General features: G+C 44.5%; 1 protein-coding gene across 1 annotated transcript in view; it reads left to right on the top strand.

Moving 5' to 3' along the window:
* PAPPA (pappalysin 1) overlaps positions 1-27,206 on the top strand; it is a 246,209-nt gene that overhangs the window by 126,117 nt on the left and 92,886 nt on the right. Inside the window, exon 10 of the mRNA XM_081179613.1 lies at positions 3,024-3,217. Within this exon, the coding sequence (XP_081035739.1) occupies positions 3,024-3,217 (194 nt within the window). The remainder of the gene's footprint in view (positions 1-3,023; positions 3,218-27,206) is intronic.

The raw sequence follows: 27,206 nt of genomic DNA, 5'->3' as shown, positions 1-27,206 counted from the left end.
AAAACACCTTGCTGATCAGGGGAGGAGAATCATATATAGTTTGGCCTCTTAGAACAACCACTTCTGGTGGTTCCAAGGGATGGATTTTGAATAATTTCATTGTGCATCCATGCAACTTGGCAAAGGAAACCCCAAAATCCACATGGTTCAAGGAATTCAGTCTCCATTGCTGGTATACCCAGGGCCGGGCCAGCAATGAGACAGCTGGGAAGTGTGGCAGATCTGCCCTCTGAGGAACTAGCAAGATGAGCACCACAACTCCAGAGTCGCCCACAACTGGACTTAACTGTCAGGGGTCCTTTACCTTTACCTGGAGTCATCCTAGGAATCTTAGGACCATCTGCATACAAAGCAGATACTTTTCCACTGAATATGTAAGGAAAGGGATTTACAAGGGGGGGAAAAATCAGGGGTGGTAAAGTAAGGGACAGCTAGAGAACGACCTGCAGTGGAAGTTCTGCTCCTTTAAAGACACAGGAGGACACTCTTTGCCCTCCTCCCCAGCATTGGGTTATCCCCATAGAGCAGGAGTGGGCAACCTAAGGCCAGGGGGCCAGATCCGGCCCAATCGCCTTCTCAATCTGGCCTGTGGACGGTCCGGGAATCAGCGTGTTTTTACATGAGTAGAATGTGTCCTTTTATTTAAAATGCATCTCTGGGTTATTTGTGGGGCCTGCCTGGTGTTTTTACATGATTAGAATGTGTGCTTTTATTTAAAATGCATCTGTGGGTTATTTGTGGGGCATAGGAATTTGTTCATATTTTTTTTCCAAAAGGTAGTCTGACCCTCCACATGGTCTGAGGGATAGTGGACCGACCCATGGCTGAAAAGGTTGCTGACCCCTGCCATAGAGAGTCACTCCATCTCCCTTTGACTTTTGATCCCTCTAGTTCAGATTAGTGTCTCATTGACTGGCGCAAAAAGATGTTTCTTCAGTTGCAAGGGACACCCCCCCTCCCTTCCCTTCTGCTACTGCCCATGCCAAATATGCCGTGAGTTGGTCAACAGAGGCCTCCAGTCTCTGGAGCTGTTCCTTTGGAAGTGCTTGTCCTTGCTAAACTCAGTGTTTCGCAAGTGTCATTTAAGAACAAAATAGTGAACAACACCAGGGGCCTGGAGCCTCTCTTGCACTGGCAGGAGGCCACTGAAATCAGCTGGGCTCTGCCAGCAGTTAATTTGCTTCATTGCTCTTTTTCTATTCCTGTGCAAAGGGTTGTTTGCTGGTTTTTTTATTATGTTTATTTTTGTTTACTTATACAGTTTTACACTGGTTCTAGTCAGGTGTGTGTGTGTGTGTGTGTGCGTGTGTGTGTGTGGGCGAGAAATAGGCACACGGATAGATGTAGGCAAACCACCAGATATAAAATACCCTGGGATTTCTTTTAGGGGTGGTGGTGGGAAGCTGCCTTATACGCAATCAACTCATTGGTCCATCTTGCTCAGAGTTGTCTGCATCGACTGACTCTCATTTTTCTGGCTGCAGTCCTGTCTAGAGAGGTCAAGGGTTGGAACTGGGACATTCTGCATGCAAATCAAATGCTCTGCCACTGAACTGCCACCCTTAATGTATAACATAGCACATATAAAACAGTAAGCCACAAGAAGTAGTATTAGCAGCAATTTCATTCGTTTAGATGTAAGCCATAACAAAGAAAACAACATTCAGAGCTGAGCTACAAACTGGGCCCTTGCCTTGCAAGCAAAGGTGTTCCGGATTCAGTCTCTGGCATCTCCAACTGAAGCAGCCCTTTAAAGGGCTGTTGAGCCATGGAAAGAGTCAGCCAGGATCTGGAGAGAGCGGTGGGATGAGGCAGACCCCAAAGTGTGTGGAATTTGCAGAATTGCATAGGTCTTTGTGTCCCTTTCTCTACCTCAAGACACCCACCCACATATGAAGCAGAATAGGGAAGTTAGTCATGCCCATGAATTTCAATGTGTCTACTCTGAACAGGACTAACATTTGATTTTGTAAGGAATTTTTTTTAACGATAGGAGGATATGGAAAGCATTAAATCTGTTAAAGCTGTAAGAAAACCTTTTACAACAACAACAAAAAGTTGAAAATAAATAAAGGAATGAAGGAGGAATGGGGAGATATGGAGGAAGGAAGAAGTGAGAGTATGGCTCAATCATGATCTTTCAGGATTTGTAGGATCATCTGAATTGGAATGTGGGACATTTTTCATCGTGAGGGCTGCACTCCCTTCTGGGCAATTTGTCAAGGGTCATGTGTTAGTGATGGGCAGGTTCTACAGCTTCTACAAACACACCCACCCCACTCTATCCTTTGTCTAGACAAGCAAGAGGCATTGCCAGAGCTCAAGGACACATCACAGCCACTCAGAAACACACAGGGTGCAAAGTGAGGGTTGTGATTTGGGGAGAGAAGGTGTGGCAAGGATGTGGCTAGGAATGGATGTGGCCTGTGGGTAGTTCTGAGGGTCACATGTGGACACCAGGCCTGAGGTTCCCCAATCTAAATTGAACCACTCTCTAGGGGCACTCCTTGCAAGGAAACTGGAACAAACTTTGTGATTTTATCCTCAAATTACCTGATAACTCTGAATTGTACAAGAGGTAAGGGACCTCATGCAACTATTCCAACGGTAGTTCAGTGGTCTATTTTTAAGTGTAAATGCACTGAGAGTTGTTGGTAGATTTCGGAAAACATGCACATTTTACAAACAAGCTATGATACATATGTTAGCAATTCCCAGGCTCCCTCATTGTCCTCTGTCAGCTCAAGTGTTTGACAAGAAGTGAGTGTGTGTGAAGGGGTGGGTGAGGGAGTAGGTGGTATTATGAAAGCCAGACTTTGATGGAAGCAAGAGCACATCATTCCCATTTTTTTTAAATAATTTGCATAATTTATTCTAAAGGGCAAAAGCTATGGTTTTCCGAGGGCATCATTCCCATTTGCACATTAGGTCAAAGTACACAGTGCTTACTGGACTTGGTTATTGAGAAATGGCTTTTCCATCCTTCTTGACTTCCCTTCCCCTCCTGTTCTCTCTTACTGCAGATGAACCGAGCAGGTGCTACTTCCATGATGGTGACGGCGTGTGTGAAGAGTTTGAGCAGATGACCAGCATCATAGACTGTGGAGTCTATACACCCAAAGGCTTTGTCGACCAGTGGGCATCCAACGTGTCGGTCTCACATCATGATGAGCGATGCCCAGAATTGGTTGTGATAGGTCAGCCAGCAGCCAATCAAGTAAGGAAAGCAGATGGTCATTGGTTAAAGTGTTAAGCGGTGCATCCAAGCCAATGGGATGTTTTACTATTTCTTTGTGGGGGGAGGATTAAGTCGCATTTCAGTAGCACAGCTCATGCTTTGCACACAAATAGCTCCAGGATGAATCCCCACCATCTCCACATAAAGGATTTTATTTATTTATTGCATTTATCCATTTTTTTCTGCCAAAAGCTCAGTGGTGTACATGATTTCTGTGAGGTAGGTTAGGTTAAGAGGCAGTGACTGGTCCAGGCTCACCCAGTGATCCATTACAGCACACTGGAAGCAGATATTACCTGAGACCAGTGGAGGCTGGTGCTCATTGGGACTGGTGGGGCAAAAGATGATTGAGCGTCTGGTCACTGAACAACTCCAGACACATCTGGATGATGCAGACCATTTGGATCTCTTCCAATCAGGATTCCGGACCCAAAATGGGACTGAAACTGCCTTGGTCACGCTGTTCGATTATCTCCAGCAGGCTAGAGACAGAGGTGAAAACTCTTTCCTGGATCTCTCAGCTGCTTTTGATACCATTGACCATGGTATCCTTCTGGACTGTCTAGAGGAGTTGGGAGCTGAGGACACTGTTATACAGTGGTTCCGATCCTTTCTCCTGGGCTGTGTCCAGAAAGTGGTGTTGGAGGGGTTGTTTGGATCCCTAGGTGTTCACTTGTGGGGTGTCTCAGGGCATGGTCCTCTCCCCCAGGCTTTTCAACATCTACAGGAAGGTGCTTGGAGAGATCATCAGGGAGTTTGGGCTGGGTGTTCACCAGTATGTGAATGATACCCAGCTATACCCACCTGGGTATCATTTGTATACCCATGCAAATGATACTCAGCTTTAAATCAGAACCAGTGAAGGCAGTGAATGTCCTGTGTGAGTGTTTGGAGGCGTTTGGAGGATGGATTGAGGTAGAATCCTGACAAGACAGAAGTACTGTTTTGGGGGGACAGAGCAGATCTCTGGTTCTCAGCAAAGCATCTTTCCATCAGCTCACCATCTGATCCTTTGAAACAGACATTGCCAAGGATCGAACCCAGTGCTTCCCCCCCCCCCAGGGGTATTTAAGAGTACACAGTACTGGCACCTCATTTTGTTGTTGTTAAGAAGTGTGACACTGTAACAATTTCATGATAAGTACTGACACCTATTTTTCTTGGGCAGAAGCACTAATCAAATCTATGATATTCTACCTGCAAAGCATGTGTTTTACCACTTAGCTATGGTTTCTCTTATGTTTATAAGACCATGCAGCTGCCTTGATTGCAAAATAGCCTTTCTTCTCCCAACTGACCTCCAGGGCCCCACTGGTTATTACTTTGCAAACCACAAGAGTATCTTTCCCCACCCCCATAACCACTGGAATCATTCCCTCCATAAATACATAAGCAAAGCATTGTTTAGGTTGTTGGTGGTGGGGTTCTAGTGGAAACTTATATCAACATTATGTTGCCTTCTTCTCCTGAATCAGAGTATTGGTCCAGGTAGATCTGGGGTAAGAAAACTGGCCTTCCAAATTCCCTCCAGTCACTGATCTTGTCCAATGTCCTATATATTGCAGCAGTTTACTAGGTGCCCTTGCTGGATGGTCCAACAGGAAATGAAAGCAATGGTCCTTCTTCAATTATTTGCCACTCAACAACTAAGACAACATTTTTGAAAACTTATATTCAGAGGTGCATTGCCTCTAAACATGGCACCTTCCTTTCCCCACATCTTATCATCATTACTATTAAAGTTTATTTTTATCCTGCTTTCCAGCTCAAGGGCATCCAAAGTAGTGCACGACATATATCAAAATACAATAAAAACTATGAAACAGTACTGAGTCGAAATAAAGGGAGCCAAACCCACAGAGCCAGGGGACAAAAATAACAGCTTCAGTTGTCATAAAATCATGATATGAAAGTTTATTGTTTGTAGCAGAGGTGGGGAACTTCAGACCCAGGCCCATGAGGCCTCTCTGCCTGGTCCTCAGAGCTCTTGCTGGCCCTGTTCTGTACTCTGAATGTGTTTGCCTGGCTGGAATGTATCCTTGGACTCTGCTAATGCCTCTTGTTTGCTGAATGGGGGATTAGAGAGGGGGTCTGTGCAAGCTAGCGTACTGTACAAAGGTAACCATTACATTTGCCACTCCACCAATTTTCACCTCTGCCTGCCCATCCCTGGCATGTGACTTCCAGAAGGAAATGTGGTCCTTAGACTGAAGAAATGCCCCATCCTTGCTGCACATAAAAAACAAGATAGGGAGAGGGTCAAACCATGCCTCCCAAGGGAGGGAATTTACCTTCGTTATCTCTTAATTTATCTCCTGAAGCAATTCAAATCTAGATTATTTCAGTGTATGTGTAATGTGTGTGTGTGTGTGTGTGTGTGTGTGTGTGTGTGTGTTGGGTCTCAGGAGTTTTTGATAAATTCAGTCTTTGTGAATTCTGATATGAGCTGGCTTAATTCTCACATTCCATACTATAACATGCAAATCAGAACATAGTTATCCTTCAGTTTTGTTTTTTGTTTTTGTTTTGTTTTTTGCTGTTTGTTTGTTCTCTTGGCAAACAAGGTGAGGTGTACAGTCCAATGATGAGCAAGCTCAGTGGGTAATAGTGGCCTAGTCATCCACTCTCAGTTGCCTCACAGGACTGTTGTAAGGATGACAGCCTTCTTCCCCACGTTCCATGGAGAAAAGGCAGAATGAAAACACAACACAACTGACAAAAATCAATGAAGATAATAATGGCAAAAATTTTCAACTCATCAGGCTTCATAGTTTTTTTTCACAACAGGAAATGAGCTCTTTACCATAAAAATCATATTTTTGACAGTCTGATTATCATTAATATATGTATTTTAAGGAATAGTTTCCAGCAACATTTGTTGACTTTAAGAATGGGACAGGGAACTTAAGACCTGGAAGTCAAGTGCAGCCATCCAAACCTCTCTATCTGGCCCTTGAGATTATCCCCAGGCTACACCCTTTACCAGCCCTGATCTATGCCTGGTTGGATTGCACCCTTGAACTGTGAAGATGCTTGCCTGGATAGAGATACAAATTTGTAAAGAAAAAGAAAAAAAAGCTAATTCTGATTCTTCCATGACTGTTGGGGAACAGGTTGTCTCCAATGTTAGTGCTACTCAGTAGAACTAATGAGACTGATGAACGTGACCAACATAATTGCAGTGAGTCTCTTTTATAATAGAACTGATTTGGATACAACTCATCTGTTCCTACTCCCACTTTATTTATATATTTATTTGCCCCTGGCTCCCATCCACCACTGGCCTGTGGCCCTCAGGCTAAAAAATGTCCCTCAACCTTGTTTTAAGAGGACTTTGGCGTCCTAGTAAACTGTGCTTCGGATGTCAGCCTTGGTGTCACTGAAAAAAGATAATAGGGCTTTCTTTGGGGGTGAGGGGAGACGGACAAGATAAAAATGTATTTGCACTTAGTGCCAGGGAAATGCTGTATCAAATGAGGAGGAAACAACTTCTAACAATGATAGTTAAATTCAGCTTGTGCCCTGCAAGGAAAGATACATATTTTTGGCTGCTACTGGAACTCTCTCCCCTTCTCCATATTCACCCGATCCATCTGACTCAAGCCTTCGGCGGGCCAATGGAACGCCACTTAGCCAAGATTCCATCCTCCGTGTGCCTTGGCTTGCTCTGCATTGCAGCTCTGGACTCTTAAAAAAGCAGAGTGGCGGGGCAGCTGGGGGAGAGAAAAGAAATGAAAGCAAGCCAGTTACGAGGTACTAACTCATAAACTATTATGAGGAAACCTATTACAAAGTTCCAGCTGTCTAGCTAACCCAGGCTCCTTCAGGGTAAATGTTGAGCCTGGGCAGAGAACTACAGTGTCCCTAGATAAGGACTATCACCTGTGGGCAGCCTCTCTCTCTCTCTTATACTTATCCTCCAAGGAGCTCATGGTGGTTTCCATGGTTATGTGTAAAAGGCCATAGATCAGTGGTAGAACATCTGCTTTGCATGCAGAAGGTCCCAGGTTCAATCTCTGACATCTCCAGGGAGGGCTGGGAAAGGCTTCCTTCTAGCTCAGTTGGTACAGCATGAGACTATTAACCCCAGGCTTTCGAGCCCCACATTGGGTTAAAAATTCCTGCATTGCAGGGTGTTACACTAGATGACCCCCATGGCCCTTCCAACTCTACAGTTCTATGATTCTGAAACCCTAGAGAGCTGCTGCCAGTCAATACGAGCTAGAAGGATCAGTGGTCTGAACTTGGATAACAGTACGTTCCTTTCTATCCTCTCCACAGTACTGTGAAGTAGGTTTTAGGGAGAGACAGTGTGACCAGGGGTGGAGGAAGTGGGTGCGGTGGGGGCAGGTTACCCTGGGTGCCACCACTGGGGGGGGGTGACAAAATGCCGGACGGCACTCACCGTGGTTCCTGCAATGTGCCTAAGCCACACGTCTCTCCTGGGAGTGACGTGGCCCCAAATGGTCCGCTCACCGCCTCCCCCTCAGCTGTAGGGCGGCTGAGTGGGAGGAGGCAGGCAGACTCCTTGGAGGCCCCATGGAGCGTCCTGCCCCAGCTGGCCTTGCTCCCATGGGTGACTGGCCCCACCCCAGGGTGCAGGGCATGCGTGCTGTCCCAGGCGCCCAATCGGCTTGCTCCGCCACTGAGTGTGACTGGCCTGTGTCTAACCCAGCAGTATTCATGGCCAAGGGAGGATTTGCACCCTGGTCTTCTAGCGCAACACACTCTGCTGTGTTACTTGTTATGCATTCCTTTAAAGCACTGGATGTTTTTGCCCTAGTTTCATAAACCATTCTTTGTGAAGCAAGAGATTATTCTTGCTGCAGTGCATTCCTCCTCCTTTGCAAAAATAAAAAATAAAAAATTGTAATTGCTGTAACTAAATAAGAGATTCAATGTTGCAAATGTAAGACGAATGCATGAACATTGACACACTGTGGAGCACAGAACCTGTCATGCCACACACTATGAAGCTGAGGGACAGCAGGTTAAGAACACAAGATTACTCAACACATAGCCCACTGATGTATGAGTGGATCCAGAAGAGGCCACTTTTTCCCTCAAACCTGCATCTGGCCCTGAAAGGCCTCTTTATACCATGTCCAGGCATTGGTGGCCACCTAGGTTAGTATGTATGGCTGATGAACTTCAGACAGCTTGGTGGATCACATGTTGCTCAAGGATTCTCTAACATTAAACCAGTTTATTCAAGAAAATACTATTTAAAGCTCTAGAAGCTGTGCTATAAATATCTAAGGAATTTACATGTGTTTTTGGTGCGTGTTTAAAATAAAATGTCAACAACAGCAGCAGTGGCAAAATTAAAGCTAGAGAGAAGGTGTGAAGCTATAGGGAGATCCAGGGAGAGATTATTTCTGCAGCGTAAGAGGGAATGCCCTTGGCTCCTGCAAGGGAAGTTGTAACGAGAGGTTCCTGAGGCATGCCAAAGTGGAGACATCCCAGTTCTCAGCAAGGTCACTCCAAAGGAAGCAAATGGCTTCTCAATCATAGCAGGCAAATTTTCTTCTCTTCCTCTCCCTGGTTTGAAAACATTGTATTCATTGGCAGTGCCAATCCTTTAGGGGATTCTCTTCTAGAGGCCTATTTTACTCATTGAAATGAAACTGTGGCAAAGAAATGGGGATTCTCCGCTAACATAAAAACCATTTCCAGATAGTAGAATATTGGGGTTGAAATAAGTTTAGGCCACTTTTTTTTTTTTAAGGAAGTGCATCACAAAAGGAGAGGATGCCAATCTGCATAAAATTTGCACATGCTAATTTACATGTGTCTGTGCAGATTTGGAAATAATTATGACAGTTAAAAGAGAAATACAAAATAGGTTGTTTTACATAAATTTGCATATGCTGATTTATATGATTCATATAATGTAAATGTATACAATTACTATAATTTAAAGCTAAATATAGCATATCTCTCCCTAGTGGGGCAGGCTGTGAACAGTGACTTGACCTGTTGTCCAGGTATTTAACAATGACAGACACCTTCAAGGCCCCTGATCTCCTTTTCCAATGCTTTTCAAGCTTTTTTAAACAACAACAACAACAACAACCTGTCTTTGTTTAGTCTAAGGGCTGCTGCTGTGACCCATGACTGGTAGTGTGTTCCAACCACCAGTTGAGGACAGGTGGGCTAGAAGCCTCCTTCAAATCACAGGTGTGTCTAGCATAAGTTGAGCTGGTTGCTCCTCTAGGTTAGAATCAGAGGCTGCATGGCTACCGAGAGGAAGCTGAAAGCCCAGCGTAGCCACCATGGCTACTTGATAGCGCAGTATTGTTTACACTGACTGGCTGTGGGTCTCTGGGATTTCATGCTGGTGACATTTCCAAGCCTACCTGGAGGTGCCAGGGATTGTACCTGGGACCTTCTGCATGGAAAGCAGATGCTCTATCACTGAGCTTTGGTCTTCCACCCTGTTAGGAACCCTGTACAGTTTGCACCACAGCAATCAGGTTGTTGGGGGGGGGGCATTCACAGTGCTGCTCTCCACCTCCACCTGTTTCCTCTTCCTTCTCCTCCTCCATGTTGTCCCTTGTAGAACTCAGTAAGGAGGAAGAAGGAAACAAAACCAGCATTAGTTAGCTCTGTCTCTCAGTGACTCTGGCACCACCCACTATTGGGCTCCTTGCCTTCTACCCTACCAGTCCCCAAAGGGCACCAGCCACCACAGCAATCAAAGGAACTCCCAGCCAAACCACCCTAGAGAGATACCTTCTTCTTTATCTTTTGAATGAATCTCCTCTTTTACTCTCACTTAAGAGTCCATGCAGATAGGTAAGGGGAAGAATGAAGTGAGGGTTAGCACACACTGTTTCCTCTCTGTGTGTATGTGTGTTTGGGTGCACAATTCAGAAAAAACTAGATAAAAGAAACAGATGCAGACAGCACAGCAGCCATCCAGGTTTGAAACCAAGTTTGCCTTGACCTTTTTTTCTGAGATGCAAATCAAGTTTGTTTGGTTTTTTTTGGTTTTTTTAAAGAAACAAATGAACTTTGAGGTGTTACAAAATCATTTCGATCTTATTGGTTTCCAAAGGCTCCCCCCCCCACCCCCCAACATTGTTGAGAACATTGTAATAGGGCCAGCCTAAGACAGGATGATACATTTAAGTACCTGGGACAAAAGAACCAAATCATGGTTCAAATAATGGGAGTAGGGCAGGGTGTTCTGTTATCTCTCCAGTCAAAACACATAGACATCACCTGAGCTACTGGTATTCAAAAGCATTACTGCCTCTGATCATGGAGACAGAGCACAGCCATTTAGTGTATTTTTGGTCTTTGTTGGAAGCCGCCCAGAATGGCTGGGGAAACCCAGCCAAATGGGCAAGGTACGAACAATAAATTATCATTATCATTATCATTATCATTATCATTATCATTATCATTATCATTATCATTATCATTATCATCATAGCTGGTAGCCATTGATAGCCGTCTCCTCCTCCTCCTCCTCTTTGAATCTGTCTATTCCTCTTTTAAAGCCATCCAAGTTGGTGGCCACCTCTGCGTCCTGTGGGAATGAGTTCCATAGTTCAACTGGGCGCTGTATAAATAAATACTTTTTTTTTAATCTGTCCTGGATTTTCCAACATTCAGCTTCATTGGATGTCCATGAGATCTCATGTGAGGAGAAATAGGTATCTGGTTAGTCACTGTGAGAATGCTGGACTAGATGGGGCCTTTTATCAGTTCCAGTGGTTTGCTGTTTTTGAATGGCTGAAAACTGTGTTGGGGTGTGTTATGCCTGTGGGCCAGATCTGTGTTCCCCCCACCCTGCTGACCATATCTGCACCAGACTGCAGAAGGACAGAATTCTATTGATTAAATGCATAAAATAATAATCCCTGCACACAGAAAATCTTAGACTCAAAACCGTTTCCCTTGCAAGTTAGCATTCTATGTGTAGGGATAGATAGATAGATAGATAGATAGATAGATAGATAGATAGATGATAGATAGATAGATAGATAGATAGATATAGATAGATAGATGATAGATAGATAGATAGATAGATAGATAGATAGATAGATAGATAGATAGATAGATAGATGATAGATAGATAGATAGATGATAGATAGATAGATGATAGATAGATAGATAGATAGATAGATAGATAGATAGATGATAGATAGATAGATAGATAGATGATGATAGATAGATGATAGATAGATAGATAGATAGATAGATGATAGATAGATAGATGATAGATAGATAGATAGATAGATAGATAGATATAGATAGATAGATAGATGATGATGATAGATAGATAGATAGATAGATAGATAGATAGATAGATGATAGATAGATAGATAGATAGATAGATAGATGATAGATAGATAGATAGATAGATGATAGATAGATAGATAGATAGATAGATAGATGATAGATAGATAGATGATAGTGTGGCAGAACATTATATCAAGTGATAAGTCCCTGCACTGAGAACAGAGCCTTACTTTCATGCTTGGAGCTGCCCCTGGATCTCAAGGAATGGAAATCTTATGAGCCATACTGATACTATTCCATGACCAGCCAGAATCTGGGGCCTCTTCAGAGCAAGACACATAATAACCACCCTAAGAACTGTACTGGCATTATCTTCCTACCTGTTCCCATTCTCACCTACAAATAAGGGCCTTGTATGTGTGTTTGTGTCATGGCTGAGATTGGCTGCAAACCGAGACTCTCCCTGGGCTGGGCAGCTTGCCATTTTCCTTCCTTGCCCAGATGGGAACACTGGCACAGTGCATTCCCTGCAGTAGTGGTGAGAGAAGACAAACCATCCTGTTCCAAGGCGTACATGTGTGATGTGGTGGGTAGAAAGAAATTTTAAGGGGTGCTAATCTGGAAGGAAGGAGGAAATGAGAAGGGGTCACTGTCTTTCTCCACACAAAGGAACACTTGAATAATGACCTTATATAGTGTGGCTGTGTTGTTCCTGTGTGACAAGACATACTGGTTGATAGTGATTAATCTAGTTTGCTTCAGAGAGTATGGGTGGCAGGAGGAAGGAGAGAGATGAATTCTTGGAGTGGATTGGGGGGATATCTCAGATGAGGGACAGGGCAGGGAGAGAAACAATTGGTTCAATTTGCATTTTAATGCAAAACTCCTTACTTCACCATTTCCAAAACAATATGCACAGGAAAACACAGCCACCCTCTTAAATGTCACAATTCTCTGAATTTTGAAGCGCAGTTCTCCGATAAATAACATTTCTAGGAATCCACATATGAAAGTATGCATTTCAATGCATATATGCGTGAAAATAGCACAGAAAGTGTGATGTATTAATGAAAGCAGTGTATAAAAATTTATGAGGGAAAATAATTTGCAAAAATGTGTTTGTTTGAGGAAAATGCATACAAAAGTGTATATATTAGGAGAAATATTTAAAAAGAATTGCAAACTGATGCCGAAATGTGAAGTATGGAACAGGAGATGGGGAATTATGAGTTAGTGATAGGAACCAAAATTGACAGATGTATTCTTCCCTACTGTAACGGATCCCACCCTTGCCACCAATTAATATGTAGCAGACTCACCCACTAACTGCCCCCAGTTAAATATGGCGCTTTTCCAGGTAGAAGCTAACTTATTATTTAAACTTCATATAAGGATGTCACAGGCTTAAGCACAGTAGTATATGCACAGCTTTTCTTAAGCTTCCGTTGCTAAAGATCTGTTGCTACACTTCAAGTAGATGTTCAGGTTTCTAGAATGGGTGGTAAAATGCTTAACTCAGTTTCTGTTACTTCAGTCTTGTTCCCTTACTTAGTTATGGCAGGTGTTACAGTTAAATACTTTTGACACAGCACAACTTCCTTCACAGCTTAATACTTTGGTTCAGGAGTGAGGGGCACTTTTCGTCAGTTACCCACACTCTTAGCAATCCCACACCTGAGGTATTCCATTTGGTATAACAGACCCAGGGGATCCCCTCACACCTTGTTACTGGCTTGGGAGTCTTCTTTACCTAGAAGATCTCCTCCTCCCCCCCGCCCCGCCCCGGCTAGAATGAGACCCAGGGAGTCTGAATTTCCATAGCTTCTCCCTCTCCTGGCTCAGACTCAGCTCTCCAGGTACCTCCTGTCTGTATACTTTCCCCAGATACTCAATCTGCTCTTCTCATCTAAGCTGTGAGGATCCTTCCTCTAGCTCAGGCACAGGCAAACTCAACCCTCCAGATGTTTTGGGACTACAAGTCCCATCATCCCTAGCTAACAGGACCAGTGGTCAGGGATGATGGGAACTGCTCCAGCTATATTCTCCTCAGAGCAGATGTTCAACTCAAATCGGAACCAGTTCTCCCTCAGTCAAATCCTATCCTCATCCCTGTCTCTGTCCCCGTCTCTCAAACTAAACCCTGTTGCAAATCAAGCCCTATCTCTCATCTCAGCTCAAACCCTGTCTAACTCTCTCTCTCAAAAACTGCTCCTTTTATTCTCCATCACAAAGTGCTGCTCCTCCCCCTTTTTTGCTAGCTGACTTTTGTACCAATCGGAGAGAGGCTGCAGCCCTCTGGTGGGATTCTGAGGGACTGCACCACCAGACCCCTGCTTTTGGGCTGCAGGTCAGTGGCAGAGCATCTGCCTTGCATACAGAAGTTCACCAGTTCAGTCCCCAGCATATCCAGGGCACGCAGGGGAGAGACCTCTGCCTGAATCCCCAGAGAGCTGCTACCAGTTAGGGTAGACCACGCTGAGCTAGAGGGAGCTACGTAGATGGTCTGAGGGTATAAGGCAGGGTCAGTAAAACCAAACAGCCACTCAGTTCTGTGCGAGGAGCAGCCAATCTTTTTTGATGTCAAGGTTGGCATTCCCTCATGGTAAACTGGTCAGGGGCTGTATATTAGTGGTGGGTGGAGCCAAAGGTGAAAGTGAGCGTGGGCACCTCTGTCTGCCCCTTGCTGCTCTCCAGCAGTTACTCGTTTTTAAAGGAAGAGAAGAAATTCAACTGGTGATGCTCCTGGTGGTGTATTATACTTTATTAAACTTGCTAGTCACTTGTTACATTAAAAGATCTCCCACATATTTTAAAACACAAAGATGAGTAAAAAATACATTCTAAACACATTTACAGAGAAAACACATGCAATTAATGAAAAAAATATACGCAAAGCATCCCACAATAGCAACAGAAAGCTTCAGGATAATTAGAATATTCACCCACTCATTCTCTCTCTCACCCAGGCATATACACACTGTGCCTCCTTCATTAATCTGCCATCCAGTCACATACGCAAACACATAAACAGAGTCTCCCCCACCTCCATCATCAGCTTCTCTCTGTTCCTCACTTTGGGAGCCCCAGACTCTACTCTCTCCCATCTCTTTCAAAAAGAAAGACAGACATTTCCCAGGGATTAATCTTAAAATGGTCAAAGTGGATTCCTGTTCGGAATGAGGGCAGTGCTGATCTTGGGAGCATTGCCTTCCCTCTCATTTGGCTTCATTTCCCCTCTGTCATTTATTTGATAGCTGCACTGTGTTGCCATGTCCTCAGCACATGGCACCCATATGATTTTTCCTGGGAATTCTCTGTTTGCATACCTCTTCCGGGTTAGGGGGAACCACCTTGGCATCTAGGGCCATACCCAAGGCCCCTCAAACTCTCAGCACTAACCCTCTAATCTACCTGTTAATGCTGAAAAATGTAGGGATAACTCCCCTGATGTTTCTTCTCCTAGTTTCTTCCATCTCCATTCTGGATGAAACAATTGCTCAAAAAGTTGCCCCTAGTTTCTTTTTTTTAAAAAAATAAAATAATATTTATTACTTTTCCAACAATTTAAACACAACACTAAAAAGAACAAAAAAGAACAATACAATACAATACAAAAACACTACATCACACTAACACATTAAACTAACAAAACCAAACAAAAACAGTTTAAAACACATCAAACAATTTCAGTATCTTATCTTTCATTCACTTATTTCAACGACCTCCTCACACCTCCCTTTTTGTATTCCACTTCTGTTAATTGTTTCAGCAATTCCTTTCCATCTTCCTCTGTTTTCTATCCTATAATTATCTTAACACATTCTAACCTTATTTTTCTTTTAATATTCTAAAAAAAAAGTTGCCCCTAGTTTCTTCCATCTCCATTCTGGATGAAAGAATTGCTCAAAAAGTTGCCCAAGAAGGTGCCTCTGATGTTTGTGCATTGAAGAACTGTGGCTTCCCCCCTCCCCTCCACTCACCTCTTACTAAAACATAAACAAACAAGCTCCAAGACATGCCACTGTGTAGCTTCACCAGAGTTTGCACAATTCATCTTGCAACAAAGCCTTAAGCAACAACAACAAAGATCCCTTCCTTCTTGCCTGCATGCCACCAGCCAATCAAGCTAGGATAAAAAATATGCTAGCAGGCTTTACTTGATTGACTTCAAACCACAATAATGAGAGGAAGATGGCAACAATGAGGGAGTGTAGCCATGGTGGTTCCAGAACAGGGCCAGCCATAGCCTTCTCTGTATAATTTGGTTTCGTGTTCTGTACAAGAAAACATGTCAAATATGAGAACAGCACTCCAAGATTGTAATGTTATTGCAAAGCCACAAATACACAGACATGCAAGTCTGTATTCTCTGGCATAATGGAATGTCATCCCCAAAGCCACATGTTCATTTTCTTCAAGCCTGGAAGTTCAGCTTCTCAAGTCAGCAGTGGAGGGCACTTAAAAAAACCCCTAACAACGCACAACTCAGTAATGAAGGCTCCTTTGTTTTATTGTCCACACTGCTGTAAGAAATATTTTCATACTTGACCATCTTGGCAATGAAGATTGCAGAAATATATCTTATGATCTACTTGCCTGCCCTGTTCATTGTCATTGGCAAATTCAGGGTGCATCTTTAAGGACAGCGTAAGAATCTGAGAAGAGTATTCAGAAGTATTCTGAAACATGGCTATCTCCAGCTGCAAAGGCAGAGCATAGCCAACATGGCTAGCAGACATAAATAGCTCTCTCCTTCTCCATGAATTTGTCTAATACTCCTTTAAAGCCACAGATAGGTAGCCGTGTTGGTCTGCCATAGTCAAAATAAAAAAATTCCTTCCTGTAGCACCTTAAAGACCAACTAAGTTAGTTCTTGGTATAAGCTTTCGTGTGCATGCACACTTCTTCAGATACACAGATACACCATCTAGGTTGGTGGCCATCACTTCTTCCTGTGGGAGCAAGGTTCATAGTTTAACCAAACCCTGCATTAAGAAGTACTTTATTTTATCTGTCCTGAACCTCCCAGTATTCAGCTCCACTGGAAGCTTCAGTCATTCCTTCTTCCTAAAATCTCTCCTCTCTAGCTTTCAAGGCCAAGAGGCATTGTCCAAGTTCAAGTACACCTTCCAGCCAGGCAAAAGCTATCATGAGCCACATAGAGATGGAGGTAGTCAGGCAAGAGGAGGAGTAGGAGGTGCTAAGGACCAAGGAAGGTCCTACTGAGTTGGGACAGGCTCCAGACTCAAGGGGTCTCAGAACTGGTAGAGAGAGCAGCTGTGGGTCCTGGGAATTCAGATTTGGATCCTGGGGAAGGATCGAACAGGATGTGGGGGAAGAGTCCAGCTCTTTCACCATTAGACACTTCCAGTCAGGCTCCACTCATGCTGGAGCTGCCTCTTCTGCTTCCTTCTCCCTCCTTTTGATTTCCCCCTCCTGTCTCATATTATGTGTGATTGGGGGCAAGTGTGGGTTTAAATGAGGGATGAGGACATCTGTGGTCCTCCAGATGTTGCTGGATTGCAATGCCCCATCATCCCTGCTGGTTCAGGGCTCATGTAGCTGGAGGGCTACCCAGGTTCTCTCCCCCTGCCCTAGAGTAGTCAGACCGCATCATCTTCCACCCTTGAGTCTTCAGTGCTCTGAGCACCTCTGGCAGGTACTTTTTTTGCTTTTTAAGTACAGTAATCGACGGAGTGAAAGATTGTCAGATTAGGAAAATGGGAAGTTTCCTTATGCCAAGTCAGCTTAATGGCTGGCAGCAGCTCTCCAGGATTTTAGGTAGGGTTCGCTCCTTGCCCTACTTAGAGATGTCAGGGATTGAACTGAGTACCTTCCTCATTCAAAGCAGGTGCTCTGCCTTCTGAGCAACAGCCCTTCCCCAAAACAACATAAGAAGTTGTCTTATGCCCAGTCAGTCCATTGATCTCCCTAGATCAATAGTGTTTACACTGGTTTACAGGGGCACTCCAGAGTTGGAGACATTCCCAGTCCTATCTGGAGATGATGGGCTTTGAACCTGGGACATACTTTGTGCAGAACACATGCTATACCACTGAGCTATGACTGTTGACTGTGGGGTTGGGTTGCAGGAAAACTGTACTTGGATGCAGATGAAGCTGGCTCATGTGCCAAAGGAAGTAGACTTGCCGCTGTTTTAGGGAGAGCCTGTGAGCTGGATGGTCTAGCCTCTTGAGCTGGAGTGTATTTATGTGGTGGAGGTTTTGTTACTCAGCACTTTTACAATGACAGCTGTGGAAAAGAGTATGTTTTTTTCTGATTTGCACACCACTACAAGGCCCTGTGCCTGGTATTCACAGAGAGGGGAGGGGAGGAAAACCCACATCAAACCACAACAAATGCTTAATTCTAAAGTCTTATGCATCAAAATGTAGTTTGATAATTAGATAGGAGAAGGGACACCATCACAGACAGAAACATCCAGCTTCTTTCTTTCTATCTCTATGTGTCTGTCTCATACAATATAATGCCACGTATGTTTACTCACAAATAAAGGTAAAGGTAAAGGGACCCCTGAACAATAGGTCCAGTCGTGACCGACTCTGGGGTTGCGGTGCCGGCGGGAGCCGGCGTACAGCTTCCGAGTCATGTGGCCAGCATGACTAAGCTGCTTCTGGCAAACCAGAGCAGCGCACGGAAACGCCGTTTACCTTCCCACCGGAGCAGTACCTATTTATCTACTTGCACTTTGATGTGCTTTCGAACTGCTAGGTTGGCAGGAGCAGGGACCAAGCAATGGGAGCTCACCCGTCACAGGGATTTGAACTGCCGACCTTCTGATCGGCAAGTCCTAGGCTCTGCGGTTTAACCCACAGCGCCACCTGCATCCTTACTCACAAATAAGTCTCCCTATATCCTAAAAGACCAAAGGAACTACTTTCCAAAAACAAATGAATTATTTATGTCCTCACCATTTGAAACAATTGTCTTAGCCTTATGCAAATTCATGTTGATTCCAACTCAAGAGGAACTGGTTCTTCCTATTTGCAGCAGAAGCCTGTTGTAAGAATGCTGATTGGCTTGCCCTTGTGGCAGTCACAGTCACTTTCCCTCTGGCCTGCACTTCCCAGCTGGCTGTGCGGAGTGCTGACTGACTAGCCCTTGTGGCAATCACTGGGTCACCTTCCTTCCCCTTGTGCTTATCAGTTGACTGTGCAGTCTTGGTTGGCTAGCCCTTGGGGAAATTGCAAAGCCACACTTCCTCCCTGTTTCCCAACCAACTGAGCAGAATCCTGGTTGGCTGGCCTTTACCTTTGTGGCAATCAAGGAACCTCCCTCCGCCTCAATGTTTTAATTTTAAAAAGGAGCTGTTTTAAAAGAAAGGCACCAAGTAACCATGCCAGGTGCCTGCTTGGTTTTTGAAGATAAACCTGGCCAGAGCATGACGGAGAAGCAAAAATCTGCATTGAATTTGGATTCAGACACATATGTTTGTAGAGAACTGAATGAAGCAGGAGGCAGAGTTCACTCATTGGCTCCTGGAGGGCTGCTCCTGGAGGGCTGCACATTGGTGGCTGATGCCCATTGGGATTGTTAAGACAGTCGGTAGGTGGAGCCCAATGGTAGGTGGAGCCAGAGCCAATGACAGTCAGAGCTAACTCATTCTAGCTCCCCCCCCCCATCCTCCTTCCCCCTGCAGAGTTCTGCAAGGGCAACACTTAAGACTGAGGATGAAGAAGCTGCCAGGCAATGCCACCCCCTGGACTGCTTGCAAGTAAGAAGGCAGGTAGGCAGGAGCTGGTTGAGGACAGATTAAGGTTGGTGGGACAGGGCATCCATATATTGTTAAAGTAGTACTCTAAGAACATAAGAGGAGCATGCTTGATCAGGCCAATGGCTTGTCTAGTCCAGCATCCTGTCCTCAGAGTGGCCAATCAGATGCCTCAGTAGAAAACCCACAAGAAGGATTTGAGAACAAGAGTACACTCCCCTCCTGTGGTTTCCTGCAACTGGCATCAACTTTGGTGGCCACCAGTCCCTCTTGTGGAAGTGAGTTTCATAGTTTCACTATGCACTGCATGAAGACATACTTTCTATATCTGCCTTGAACCTTCTAACACTCAGCTCCACTCTTTTCCAACTCATCACACTATCCATAAGAGCAGAGAAGGAGGGGAAGTCAGTATCCTCCCATCCACTTATCATCTAATCCACTTCGCAAGAGAATGTCAAACTCGCTCTCTAGTTTATGCAGTGCATTTTATTTGGGTATTAACCATACTGGACGCATTAAAAATGGTTGTTGGTTTCCTCAGGCATTACTCACCGGGTATGAGAAAGTTCTGTTCTTTCGACACACAGCTCTGTTTGAAGTGAAAAATTGTTCTCTTGACCTTTCTTGAATGAGAAAGTGTGGTCAGAGCTGGTATTTGCTGCTTGTGCAGCTGTTTACAACAGCCGACGCCTCTTGCCCAGGAATCTCCAGTGAAAATATTGGGGGGGGGGTCTTAACACGGATCCAGAAGGCACAGGAAGGTCAGCAATAAGTTTTGGAGGGAGGATGGGGTAGACAGACGGGTGGATGTGGGGCTTGATTTCAGCATTGCCAAAACTGGCAACCATCAGAGTATAGGAAATCCGTCACAACCATGGTCCTAGGACAGGGAGGTGGAAAATTGAGGTTTTCTCTCCATCTACTGTTGCCTGCTAACAGAGCATTTCATTATGGACCTGGCTCAGCTGAGAGTGGTTGAATCCAGCTTTCATAAATGAGATACTGCTGCTTTCCTGGCAGGACTTCTGCAACCATCATTAATCCACTCAATCAATATTCTGCCTGTGCTTCCACTCTTGGTCAGACACCCCTTTCCCAGCATGCAGATGTTGCTGGAGGGTTCAGCTGTGAACTATGTTTTTCTCCCCTATGGGCATGGCAGTTTTGCTACTGCTATAACCACCTGTTTGATGGTGCCCAGACTGTATCGCCTGCATTTACCCATGCCATTGTGAAATACTACATTGTTATTTTTATCATTACATTTATATTCCACTTTTCCATCAGGGAGCTTAAGTAGCATGTACAGTTCTACCCCTCCCCAGTTTCATCCTCACAACAACCATGCTGGCTGGGGCTGAAGGGAGCAACATCTAGAGGTTCCCAACCCTTTGTTTCCATGTATTCCATGGCCATTGAACATGCCCAGTCCTCATCAGGCAGTTTCAAGAGTTCTCTCCTTTAGTTGCCCTCCCTCAGGCTAGTAAATTCCAGAAACATCCAAAGGGCCACAGGTTCCCCATCTCTGATTTAAATCCACTCACTTCCATGAGAGGTGGAATTTGCCACTGTGATTTGCTTCTCTCAAACTCCTTTCTCTGTTATTCTCTGCTACTGAGATCTAGCACATCATTTTATTTTGTTGGAGCACAAGCATCCTGTCCTTGCCTCAATGGACCAAAGGGTTGGATGTTCCTTCTCCAGAACTTCACCCTGTTTGCCAAGGAGCTGTGTGCAATTCAGCTGGCATCCGCCAGCTTGTGGATGTACATGGAAACTTGATCCTGCTCGCTTGTCCAAGTGGAAGCAAGCCATTATTTACACTTCATTCACAAGAATGGTCCCCACTAGGGCAATCTCAAGCAGGAAAAAGGAACAGATGACACAACTTCTTTTGAGCACAACAGATTTGCCTTCCAAAGTACCAGGCTTAAACAAACAGTGGCCTTGTGACATCCAATGTTAAATATAGCAACTGATTGCAAAATGTCCTCATGTACTGGGCAAGCTTGTACTTTCTGTTTGACCTGCGTATCTTTGTCAAACCTTACGGTTCCCAAGTACCATTTGGGCCTCTGCAGTGGATTTAGAAAACAGGAACATAAAATAAGCCTTGTTGGATCAAACCAAACTGTTAAAGGGATAGAGACACAGCAACCCTCCAGAAATTGTTGGATTGCCACTCCCATCATCCCTGACTTGTTCTCCATGTTGGCTGAAGCTTATGGGACTTGGAGTCCAACAACAACTGGAAAGCCACAGATTCGCCATCATTGACTTGGGCAGTACAGCAGCAGTGAGGAACATGTAAGGAAGCAGTAGTTTCCTTGCCATCCTGTGTTAATTGCAACCAGCACTGTTTCCATTCTGTTCCTGTTAGCTTCTGAAACCTTGCTGTCCAATATTACATAAATTAATGTAATTAATTATACAATTAATTTCCAGCAGAAGGGAAATGTCATGAACAACACAGAAAATAAGGTAATTATTTGTGTGATATTTGTGGGCTAAAAAGAAAATCAATAGCAAATATTTGTTTACATGATTTCTGTTTCTGACCTCAGATGAACAAGCAGATTGTGGCAATTGCCACTCCTGTTCCTAATTGAATTCTCTGCCATCCCTAGCTCCACCTCCTATCATCCCCAGGCCATGCTGGCTGGGTTTGGTAGAAGTTGGAGAGCCCTTAATCACTATCCTTAATTGCTATGTCATGCATAGTGCATTTGTCAGAGTCTGGTCCTGCATAGCTGAAAGGTATGGCCCTCTGCTTGCTGTTGGACACAAATTCCCATCAGCCTCAGTCAGCATGGCTAACGGTCAAAGATGAGGGGAGTTCTAGTCCAGCAACATATGAAGGGTCCCAGTTTTCCCATCCCTGATCTAGTCCAATAACTTGTTTCCAACAGTTGCTAATATGTTCTACCATGTTTATGCCAAATCTGCATGTGCAGGGACAAGAATTAAGATTCAAATGAATTGAAATCTGCAGCAAACTGGTGCATTCTCCAATGCTGCGACTCAGTATTAGAAAGCCAGAAATCAAGAGGAACAGAATTCAGGGCCCAGTGAACACACAGAATATAGTAAAGGCACAGGGCAAGTGACAATCTGCTCATAGATTGTACAGTGGCAGAGTTGACTCCTAAAAAAAACGTAACTTCCCATGGGTCACCCTTTGTTTGGCAAGCTGCATATGATTTTACATTTGCTTGTGAGCTGCTGATGTCATCCTCAGGACCAGAGTCAAAGAGAACGTGTTGGCTCAGAGAATTGGCTCAGTAGCTGAACAGGATGACCTTGTTCATAATACTGCGCAGGAGGCAGGATGGTTTCCAAATCTTTGCACCAAATCAACTTCTTTAGGCTGTATCCTGGGACTAAGCCCTGTTGAATACACAGGGACCTGCTGCTGAGTAATCATGCATAGGATTACACTGGTGAAACTGAAGTCTATGTAGTTGCTCCTGGACAAAGGAGGAGTGGAACTCCATATAAAATTAGCCCATTGGTTCAATGTGGAAAAGTCTCCTTTTGGCTGAGCCACAGCAGTCGCCTCCAGATGACCTGCTTATTGAGCATTCATCCTGATTTATTTACACAGACTTTGTAGGGAGGTCAGACAAGACTGGCTATTTATTGCGCTTTCATTGTGATTTGTTTGTGGGGAGGTCATCTGAGGTTCCATCAGGCAACTGTGATCCATTACATTTCCTTATCACTTTTCTTACTGCAAAAAGTCCGAAATGGGGGGAGGGGGAGGGGAGCAGATTAGATGCACCAGAATGACAAATCAGCTTTCATTCTGTGAATTGAATTTGCTGGCATGTGATTGAATCTCACCTGAAAATAGCAACAGACTGGAAGCACTCAGTGTCTGTGTGGATCAATAATTGGGGTTTTTATTTGTTTGTTTTCTTACTAGCATGGCAGACAAATGCTTTCCCCCAAAAGTTAGCAATCACAATGAGGCTTGTATTTATTCCCCATCCCTTTAAATGGCTTGAGCTAAGAGACTTGCTCACTCCCCATTTGGGATGGCTTGGCAAGGATTGTTTGTCAAGTTGGTTGACAGATTGAGCTGCACACTTGAAGGACATCCAGAATGTTCTCAGTTGAAGCCAGCTTAAAATTCACATGATCCAGTTAGGGGTAGTTTAGGGATATGGTTCAGTTTCAATTTCAGTTTCTCTCAGTTTCTCAATCTCCCAGTATTAAATTCTCAACATTTGCACATCAGTTTGCTAATTCTTTTTTTAAAAATGCCCTCACCAACATTTTAGCCTGAATTCATTCTAATGTACATCCCCCCCCCAAAGCAATTTCCTATGAAACTGTGAATTAAGTAGGGTTGCCTTTGAATGGAAATTATATTTCTCCCTGTCTTTATTTATCAGGTAGCCTTACTTACTATGGACAGCCCCTATTTTCTACTCCCTGTCCTTGGTAAATCTCTGCTTCCAGTTTATCTTCAGCCGTTTGTTTATTTCAGGGACATACACCCATCCCACTTCAATAAATTCCAAGGGTAGCTTACAATGATTTCAATTCACAATAAAAACTAATTAGATTGCAGACATTAAAACACCACAATGGAAAAGAACAACAGGAAAGCTGTTGGCAGGAACAGCAGTAACTTAAAAGCAGCACAAAGCTCCCAAAAAACTTGTGCCTTTGGGAGATGCCTTGCTAAATAGTTGATGTGACTTTCACAGAGATGTCCAGCCTCAAGCAGTTAACAGTGCTGTCCTATACATATAGGAACATAGAATGCTGTCTTATAATGACTCAGACCATTGGTCTATCCAACTCAGTATTGTCTACACTGACTGGCAGCAGCTCTCCAGGGTTTCAGGCAGAGAATGTTTCTTAGCCCCACCTAGAAATGCTGGGGATTGAACTTGTGACCTTCTGCATGCAAAGCAGGTGCTCTGCCACTGAGCCAAAGCCGTTCCCTTGAAACTCTTAGTTGGTGGGCAAGCATGCATAGTATCACCAGAGCACATCCATGGGATTTCATGTGCGTGAACACACACGGTCCCACTACACATGAAGTTAGTCACATTAGATATTGGCAAGAAATGAAGTGCTGCTTGCATTTTCATAAAAATGACACCACAGCTAATCCACAGTTATCAAACCAATAAACAAACAAAAATGTAGCCAGCCTTCTGAATTCACACTTCTCTGAATTTTGCAGTGCTCCAACCAAGAAATGTGAACAATAATGCATATATCAGTGGAAAGTGTGCATAGAAATGAAAAGAGATGGCAGAGGAGATGTGATAGCCTTCTTCAAATATCTGAAGGGCTGTCACATGGAAGGTACAGCAAGCTTGTTTTGTGAGGGTAGATGGAACCAATCAATTCAAATGGAAAGGAGATTCCAATGAAACATCAGGAAGAACTTTTTGAGGGTAAGAGTTGTTTGACATTGGAATGGACAACCTCAGAAGGTGGTAGACTCTTCTTCATTGGAGGCATTTAAGCAGAGGTTGGATGGTCATCTGCCAGGAATTCTTCAGCAGTTATTCCTGCATTGCATGGGTCTGGACTAGACGAAATTAACACACAGAAATGCATTGTATTAGAGGTGCCAACTTGAATAAAATATTGTCCGGGTAATCGATCACACGACACAGTGCATCCACACCATTTGAATGGGAATACCCCTTAACTTTGTAGGGACTCAGCTCCCTCAAATATTTTGTTGTGAGGGCTATAGCCCCCACGGCCCCTAGGAATTGGCTCCTATGCATTGCATTAAGGATAATGCTTTGCAAAATTGGGTATCTTCTTCAAAGCATCAAACAAAAATGCATTTGTTAAGAGAAATGTGCACTCAAAGTGCTGGCAATCTTCTGGATTTTTGATTTTTTATTATTTTTTGGCTGCAGTAATGCGGAGACCAGGATACATGATTGCAAAAAAGAAAAGAGAGAAACAAGAAATTAGAATTGACAGATCTGCCCATTCCTAAGTCTTCCACAGGGGTGGAGAAGACAAGCAGCAACACTCTGCACTGGAATGCCTCCGTCTCACAGAACTTGAAGAGAGGGGGGCATTCCTCCAGCGGCAGAAGTGGTGGGGTGGGCAGGGTGCTGCCTTGGGCACCTCTGCAGCCTTAGGTAGCTGCTTCATCTCACCTCATGGGCAGGCTTGCAGTGCTTGCAGAACAGACATGTTGCAGGCTAGAATGGAAGCTTGCCTGCTTACTTATTTATTTGTGTATTTATTTCCTGCAAGATGTACATCAGCTGTCTGGTCTTCTGTTAACATTTTGAGACGTGTACGTATTGTCACCCCACCCTCGCCTCCCCCACCCCAGGCATGAAGTTGCGTTGCATTGGAATTGGCTCCACGCAGGTCGGGGACACCTTGTATGGGGAGGGGGCAGTGGGAGAAAGAGCATGAGTTGTGCACAACTGCTATATCACTTTCCCTCTTCACCCGCACCCCACCCAGACACATTCCTGGGGCCTGTGGGGCGATAGAAAGAAAGCTCAGAGAGTAGGAGCTACTTTTTGTGGAGGGGGTGGGGGAGAGTGGAGAGAGTTGACATGTTGCCTTATCATTAGCAAATGCTGGGCTAAATGAGTCAAAGGGAAACCTCATGGCATCCCCCTGGGGTTGGAAACATAATCTGTGCCTCCCTCTGCCCTCGTTCACTCTGTCTCCTGCTCTCCACACACACACGCCCGCCCGCCCGCCTCGCACACATACATACAGTGTGTGGGTGGAAGGAGGACAGGGCTGGATTTAGAACCCACTGAAAAGGCAGAGACAATGTTAGATGCCTCTAATTGAAAGCAGCTTTGGAGGGAGAAGTTTGATACAAGATGCCAGGAAAACAGATGCAGAGGCTTCCAGTTGAGAGGAGTAGAAGGCAAATTTGTCATCCGGCATCACATGGACAAGTAGGGAGAAAGAACCCTGTAAAGCTTAGTTGCCCAGGAGTCCAAAGGGCCACCCATTATAACCTTCCCGAGTAATTGAGACCCTTCTCCCAATTTGGCACTCCTAGTGGTGCAGAGCCTAGGACTTGCCGATCAGAAGGTCAGCAGTTCGAATCCCCGCGATGGGGTGAGCTCCTGTTGCTCAGTCCCTGCTCCTGTCAACCTAGCAGTTTGAAAGCATTTTAAAGTGCAAGTAGATAAATAGGTACCGCTCTGGCAGGAAGGTAAATGGTGTTTCCGTGCACTGCTCTGGTTTGCCAGAAGCGGCTTAGTCATGCTGGCCACATGACCAGGAAGCTGTACACCGGCTCCCTCGGCCAATTAAGTGAGATGAGTGCCGCAACCCCAGAGTCGGTCATGACTGGACCTAATGGTCAGGGGGCCCTTTACCTTTAGTGGTGCAGCATTAAAACTGCTGGTGCATTTTTGCAGTGCTAAGCAGGGTCTGGTCTGGTTTCAAATTGGATGGGGAAATGTGTGTTGAGATTCCTGCACTGCAGGAGGTTGGACTAAATGACCATGGGTGTCCCTTCCAACTCTACAGTTCTGTGATTCTATGATCTACAAGGGCTGTAGCTCAGTGGCAGAACATCCATTTTGCATGTAGAAGGTCCCAGGTTCAATCCCTGAAACCCTGGAGAGTGGCCGCCATATGGTGTAGGCAATACTAGCAGAGGGTAAAAGAGAATGCATCCTTAATACAGTGTTAGGTTCTGCCCACTGCCTCATATGTGGTCAGCTGTATGTTTACCCTTGGATAAACAAGTGCCCCCATCTCTGGTAAGTGTAGGTAATGCTTCAGTAAAAATGTTCTGAGAACATCTGAGATAGGTAACAGTATTTATGGTATTCTTTCTGTTTGTTTGTTTGTTTGTTTGTTGTTTGTTTGTTTGATTGATTTCTGTACCATTGATTGTTTAATTAGCCAAAGGCCTGGGAGAAGAGTGATGTTTTTGCCTGGTGCCTAAAGATATGTAACAATGGTACCAGGTAAGCCTCCCTGCAGAGAGCATTTCATAAGTGG

Source organism: Podarcis bocagei, assembly GCF_964188305.1.
Source record: "Podarcis bocagei genome assembly, chromosome: Z".
In the NCBI taxonomy this organism is placed as follows: Eukaryota; Metazoa; Chordata; class Lepidosauria; order Squamata; family Lacertidae; genus Podarcis; species Podarcis bocagei.
The sequence above is the reverse complement of the archived record's forward strand: the minus strand, read 5'-3'. Positions and strand labels throughout refer to the sequence as shown.